Source organism: Sebastes umbrosus, chromosome 16, assembly GCF_015220745.1.
Source record: "Sebastes umbrosus isolate fSebUmb1 chromosome 16, fSebUmb1.pri, whole genome shotgun sequence".
In the NCBI taxonomy this organism is placed as follows: domain Eukaryota; kingdom Metazoa; phylum Chordata; class Actinopteri; order Perciformes; family Sebastidae; genus Sebastes; species Sebastes umbrosus.
Window position 1 is genome coordinate 24,092,688 of NC_051284.1, and position 7,102 is coordinate 24,099,789.

The 7,102-nt window shown below is 42.0% G+C and overlaps 1 protein-coding gene across 1 annotated transcript; it reads right to left on the bottom strand.

Moving 5' to 3' along the window:
• Positions 1-755: 755 nt before the first annotated feature.
• zfp36l1a (zinc finger protein 36, C3H type-like 1a) lies at positions 756-5,255 on the bottom strand. Its single transcript, XM_037746267.1, has 2 exons — positions 5,031-5,255; positions 756-3,967 (listed from the first exon to the last, which is right to left on the bottom strand). Exons 1-2 carry the CDS (start codon positions 5,079-5,081, stop codon positions 2,903-2,905), a joined length of 1,116 nt encoding a protein of 371 aa, XP_037602195.1. The 5' UTR covers positions 5,082-5,255; the 3' UTR covers positions 756-2,902.
• Positions 5,256-7,102: the final 1,847 nt, after the last annotated feature.

Consider the following 7,102-nt stretch of genomic DNA (forward strand, 5'->3'; position numbering starts at 1 on the left):
TCAATGAGAGTTTGGTCATCCCCAGGTCAATACCCCCGACTGCTCCTCTGTGCAGCTCACCAATCAACTTCCACCACAGCAGAAACTCCCTTTAGTTCTGCATTGTGCACAGAGAAGCACAGCCAGTTTCCCATTTCTACCTTTAAATAGAACATTTGTAAACACATTATGTCCCTGTTTTCAAAGTCTGACATTGAATTATGTTGTTATGGAGTCAGAATGGTAGTTGTGGGCTACAACTTGAACTCCGTTTTCTTTAAAGCCTATATTTGATTACATTTTGGCTTATTGGCGTAACTAAAAGTATGCCGTATAAGCAGTTAGCAGTTCCTGTTTGCAATGTACCCATGGATGTACAGACAGCTATCACTGGATTACTTTGGATCAGAAGAAAACTTGAAAATGTGGTAATTCTCAGGCAGGTTCTGGTGTTATAAGGGAGTGTCCTTTTACTATGATTTCAGTGGATTTATGGGGCGTGCCTCACAGTTTGAAAACCTCTGATATAAAGCTTTGACACAACTTAATTCCCTGAAGGCCTGTAATATGCAAATATTAAAATAACCAGTCCCTAAGGTCATAAGAGAAGTTCAATAAAAGTTTGAATATTAGGTAACCTGGTAAAATGTATATAGTAAGCATTTAACCTCAATATTTAACAGATTTTTTTAAGCATCATATGTGTGCAGCGTGTCTATGACTGCATTAAGGTGTAGTAGCCAGACTTCAACCCAAGTACACAACTCATTACACAGTTTAACTTTTCAAAAAATACGGGGTTTATTGACTTAACTGCAATCAATACTTACAAAAAGAGGGGAAAAAACAGGCTTTCATATAAACTCACAGAAATTACTGTAGTGAAAAAAAACATGGCTGAAAAAATACATTCAACTGTTTTATACTTTCTTTGTGTCAAACTCTGATCACCTCTTCCAAACACGTGAAGGCAACACAGAACAAGTGACTTAAAACAACTTAATTGTCCTCCATTTTTATCAAATATAAAAGGCAGAGAAGCCTTATAGCTACCTGGAATGTATTCAAAGAGGCACTTCCAATGGTCAAGAAGGGGCCAAGCAAGTGCATCAAGCATCCAATCAAATTAAAAAAAAAGAAAATAAACTTTCCTCAACCCATTTGGTCACAGCTATTGCTTGTAATAACAGACTGGGTGTAAGAACATTACTGAGAGAAGACGTTTCGACATAACCAGTGATGTGAGACGTCTTCCAGCACCCCTTTCCTTCTACCATCGACCCAAGTACTGTGAGGAAATACTCAGATCTGGGACGAGATCCGAGACGAGGTGAAATAATGTGATAACAGTTAGCTACTGTTACTGTCAGATTATTGGAAGATGTGAAGGGGAAAATGTCAGGAATGAATACAAGCAAATCTAGTTCTGATGGAATTGCAGTCCAATAAGAGGGAGTAAGAAAAAAAAAAAAAAGTACAATAAATAATCAAAACGCAAAACATCTTTTTTTGCATTTGTTTTTTTTTTTTGCTTTAAATTAAGTTTCATTTTTGACAAAGTGTAGTTGCAGAACAAAAGTCATTGAAGTACAATATATTAAACTGTGAAAAAAGGAAAACTGACAAAAACGTCTTCACAATCTTTAGATTAATATGGAAGATCATAATTTAACATAAAAGAAAATATATTCTATTGTTCATTATCCAGATAAATACAAAACAAAATTAACAAAAAAATGCATATGATCAGCAATAAATATGTTCTGATAAGTTAAATAAGCAGTGACAAGCAAAACCTTCTGTCTGGAAAGTTTTTCAAACAATAATAACCGTAATAATAACATTAATAAAAAATAATTATCAAATAAAGAAAGCAAAAAAAAAAAGAAGAAGAAGGGATGTAATGAGTACAGAGTGCTCCTCGGAGCAGGTACTAAAGTGGGGGAGAAGTAAAGTAAAATAGCTTGGAGATCCCATCTCGTCAAGTCGCAGGATGTACAACTGCACCATGGGAATGCTGGAATTCCCCGGATCGGCGAGGATGAAGGCGGGGAGGCAGGGTTGAGAGGCGGGACAAAGTCTTACAGGTTTAATGATCAGTTTGATATCAAGACTTCCTTCCCAAAAAAGAGCCAGTGACCAGCAACAGGAGGGGAAAACTCAGGAGGAGAGGGGGGGGGAACATAACCAACTTCCAGTTCAAAGTCCTTCCTGCAGACTCACCCAGTCCACAATTACATAAGACGGGGCTTGAGGAGAACCGTGACAGGGGTGTGGAGGGGGGCAAATGAGAAAGAACCAAAAACAACAGTAGTCCATTCACCCTAAACACATGCAGAAACCGCCCCAGGCACTTTTTTTCTTTTTAAAAACTATTCATATCTTTTCAGGGTCTATTTTTTTCCTTAACTCAGTCTGTAAAAACGGCTGCGGTAGATCTACAGTTACGTTAGTGAGCACCCTCTAGCTAGCTCAGGGGAAGTGGTATCGTCAGGGAGGGAGGGAGGAGGGAGGGAGGGGGGCTAGTGCAAAGCACTCCCCTTTCCAAGGCCACTTGTGCTGCTACACATTCAAGAACAAATGAAGAAGAAAAGAAAAAACAAGTGGCACCTGGCAAAAGAGTCAATTCTTGTTCTCATGATTTTCATTGTTCAATTTCCGCTCCTTTTTTTGGCACTATGACACATGGCAGGGTACGTTTTTAGAACTTGTTGTGTGGATTTAAACGGGTGAAATGATAATTTGAGTTGAGAGAGAGAGTTCCCTTAATGGACTACATCCTTACAACGCTAACGAGGAACTAACACGGTGGTGTTGTTGTGTGTTGGGGGGGGGGGAAGCTTAGGAAAAGGGCAGAGGTAGAGGGGAGTGCCGTGTTCTCTTTGTGTCATCGAACTTAAAGTCACTGGTGGATGTTTGCAGTCTAGTCATCAGAGATGGAGAGGCGGCTGAAGATGGGAAGGCGGCGGGTTGTATCCAGCGAGGGGGACTCGGAGCCACTCAGGCTGCCTCCAGAGCTGCTCTGGTAGCCCTCTTGATCTGACAGAGAGTCGGGAGGGCTGGATGGAGATCCGAACATCTGAGGGGACTCCAACATGGGTCTGAAATAGTAAGGCGTGCTTGTTGGAGAGGGGGGTGCAGGGTTGTTGAGCTCTGTGCCTATAGGACCAGCATTGAGGCTAGGCCCAAACAGGTTGGCCAGCTCCTGGCTGGAGTAGGTGAAGGGGTTACTGCTGGGCCAGTCGGGGACCTCATCAGGGAAGAACATGGGTGGAGGGGTGACCGAGGTGGGGCTGTCTCTCAGCCCAGCTGAGCTGGAGAAGCCTGCGAAGCTGTAGCTGTGCTGCAGCCGAGGCCTGTCCATCTTGTTGGAGGAGTTAAGAGGGGAGCACTGCTGGGGAGGTCCACGGCGCTCCTCAGCATTGTGGATGAAATGGCAGCGAGGCCCGTACGGGCAGAAACCGATGGTGTGGAAGGTGCGGCACAGCTCAGTTTTGTATTTGGGGTGGCGGCTCAGGCTGCGTAGTTCATGGATTCCGTGAGCAAACTGGCATTTGTCGCCGTACTTGCAGGAACCGTTCTCCTCGAAGGGCCTGCAAAGCTCCGTCTTGTAACGGCTGGAGTTCACTTGGCTGCCGCCGGTGGGACTGGCGGGCCCCAGGCACTTGTTGAGGAGCCGCTCGCCCGTCTCGGAGAAGGAGCGGTCTCGCAGGCGGTTCTCCTTGTTGCTGATGGCGTTGCCAACCCCTGAGATGAACGAGGAGTGGTCCCCTGCCTTCAGGCTGTTCAGAAACTGGTTCTGGCTGAACTTTGTGCTGCTGACAGAGTGCCGCCGCTGGTACACGCCTCCCACCGAGGGAGATCCCACCGCCTTCCTGTCCAGCAGGGCTCCGGCGGGGCTGGAGATGGGCACATTAGTGCCAGTGCAAGGGACAGACATGGGATGGGGGGATCCCAGGTTGTTGTTGTAGCTGAGCAGTTTGTTGTTCTGCAGAAACACAAAGATAATATCATTAGAAACTACATCCAACAGTGTGGTCCTGATTTTTTTTTTTAAAGAGCTGGTGCTGGTGGGCTCGGGAGAGTAAATCCACAGCCTCCTCTTGCATGACTGTGTTCTTTTTGGCTCTGACAACATGAGCGGATACAGGCCTATAGAACAGCAGCTGGTTTGGCAAGTTGCCCTGGTGAGGAATGTGTGTGCCTGTTTAGTAAATGGAGCAGCAGCACATGAGAGGCCACAGGGCTGCTAGTGGCTACAAAGAGGCTGCATCATTTGAAAGATAATGAAGGTGGCAAAGGCATCCTGCTGAATGAATTACAAGAGGGAAACTGATCTGCTTTCCAATACAAGTCCAAACTACAGCAAGATGACTGGTTCAGTCACTGATTTACATGAGTGTTAAAGCTACAAGAGAGTAAAATCTATTTAAAAACAACCGCGAAAGGAAAAAAAGGCGCAGTTTTAAAATAAATCTGAAACTAAAAACAAATTGTATGCAAACAAATACAGTTCACTAACCAGCTATTTCCCAACAAATGTGATGAACAAAGTTAAATCATAAAAACTGTTTTATAGTCGCAATAGTAGGTAAAAGCCAGACAAATCTAGTCAATGATTAGCGAGCATGTGGCTGCTTTGTGAGGAGTATTAAAAAGAGGCGCAAAACTGCCCTCATTAACAGAACGAGGGCTGACATTCTAAAGCGCACCAGAACCGGTTAACAAAACTACAAATTTAACTTTAAATGACGTGGCACATGTTGAATATTAAAGTTGACATTTCAACAGTTAGTTTTAAAAGTTAATGTGAAGTTACCTGCATAATTCGGCACACTTTTAAAGACTCAAAATTTAACGTAAATAACCGAAATGATGATGTTTAGACAGGAAAACAACAGGTCAAAATAAGCAAATGGTCAAATCAAAACAAAGCCTCAGAGGGGCCTTGGGCATCATGCAGCTCATCATTCCTCCACAGCAGCTAACAGGCTAACTCACACACACAAACACAGCACCAGACAGAGACACAGAGAGGAGAAAAAGTTTACCTTGTTCATTATTTCGAAGTCAAAGAAAGGCGACACCACGGCTGTGGTCATCTTTGCAGCGACCAGGGTTCAAAATCAGAAGAAAAAACAAAAAACAAAAAAAAGTGGTGGTTGTTATAGAAAAAAAAAAGTTGCGCAGGTCTGCTGAGTTTTCTGATTTTTGCAGCAGCTCCTGTGTATTTTTGACCCAGCAGAACTCCCCCTCTGCCCTGCTCCAGCACCGACATTTGCTTTATAATCCTTTGCAGGAGGAGCCTCCAGCGAGCTGGGCGTTAACTTTACACCCAACTTTTTTTTTTTTTACTTTTTTTTTTTTTTTTTTTTTTTCTCCTTCCTCTTCTGAAGGAAGGCACAAACTTTCAGTGGGTTGTGTCAGTTTGTTTGAGATTACTACACTGTTGCACGCAGCATGAATACTAAACAGTTGTTGGCTTTTATTTCTGAGCAACATGCTGCAAAAAAAAAATAACTGCCTTATTATAGTAAACCAGTTTATCAGGAGAGTATATGCATTGGATTACACATAAAAGTGATGTAGGATACATGTTCTGTTTTGTTAGAGGAATAGTGTCTTACAAGTAAATCTTGTTGTTACCAGCCTTATCAGTAGTTTTTAAAGTCTGCTGTAAAAGTATGCAAGGCTACAACCTTATTTCCTTCTTTTTCTAATGGAAGTCTGGTACTTACTTGTAAGACACTATTCCGCTAACAAAACAGAACATGTACAGTATCCTAAGTCACTTGTACGTGCAATCCAATGCATATACTCTCCCAATAAGAGTATATGCAATCCAATGCATATACTCTCCCGAGAAACTTGCGTACTAAAGAGACAGCACGTTGCTCCAGACTGTTGCAGTACCAGACTTCCATAAGAAAAAGAAGGAAATAAGGTTGTAGCCTAGCCTACTTTTACAGCAGACTTTAAAAAATACTGATAGATTATCTCTATAGTAGGCTAAACCAGTTTATTAGGAGAGTATATGCATTGGATTACACATAAAAGTGATTTAGCACACTGTACATGTTCTGTTTTGTTAGAGGAAGAGTGTCTTACAAGTTAATCTTGTTGTTACCAGCCTTATCAGTAGTTTTTAAAGTCTGCTGTAAAAGTATGCAAGGCTACAACCTCATTTCCTTCTTTTTCTAATGGAAGTCTGGTACAGAAACAGTCTGGAGCAACATGCTGTAAAAATAACTAGAGTAAGCCAGTTTATCAGGAGAGTATATGCATTGGATTACACATAAAAGTGACTTAGGAGAAGTCTGCTGTAAAAGTAGGCTAGGCTACAACCTTATTTCCTTCTTTTTCTTATGGAAGTCTGATACTGAAACAGTCTGGAGCAACATGCTGTAAAAATAACTAGAGTAAGCAAGTTTATCAGGAGAGTATATGCATTGGATTACACATAAACGTGATTTAGGATACTGTACATGTTCTGTTTTGTTAGAGGAATAGTGTCTTACAAGTAAATCTTTGTGTTAGCAGCCTTATCAGTAGTTTTTAAAGTCTGCTCTAAAAGTAGGCTATAGGCTACAACCTTATTTCCTTCTTTTTCTAATGGAAGTCTTGTACTGAAATAGCCTGGAGCAACGTGCTGTAAAAATAACTTTATCTCTATAATAAGCCAGTTTATCAGGAGAGTGTGTGCATTGGATTACACATTGAAGTGACTTACTACACTTCGAATACTGTGCATGTTCTGTTTTGTTAGAGGAATAGTGTCTTCCAAGTACATCTTGTTGTTACCAGCCTTATCAGTAGATTTTAAAGCCTACTGTAAAAGTAGGCAAGGCTACAACTTTAATTCCTTCTTTTCCTAATGGAAGTCTGATACTGAAACAGTCTGGAGTTGTTTACTGGGAGGCGCTGCACTATCCTCAGGGTTTCAGCTACCATCCACTACTCTGTAATTAATTTACTCCTAATTGCTGGACTGTAACGTCACTTGTGGGACTTTCCGGTGAATTCAGGCAGCCAGGGCTTGTTAACTCTTTCCTGACCGCAGCTATTTCCCACCATTAAACCCTTCTTTTCCTCGCAGTTTCTATATTACAGCTCCTCTTCCTTC

Excerpts from the sequence above, each read along its gene's own strand:
- zfp36l1a (XM_037746267.1), bottom strand. The coding sequence starts at position 5,081 with ATGACCACAGCCGTGGTGTCGCCTTTCTTTGACTTCGAAATAATGAAC. Across the intron at positions 3,968-5,030 it reads ACTTCGAAATAATGAACAAG|AACAACAAACTGCTCAGCTA; the intron begins GTAAACTTTTTC and ends GTGTTTCTGCAG.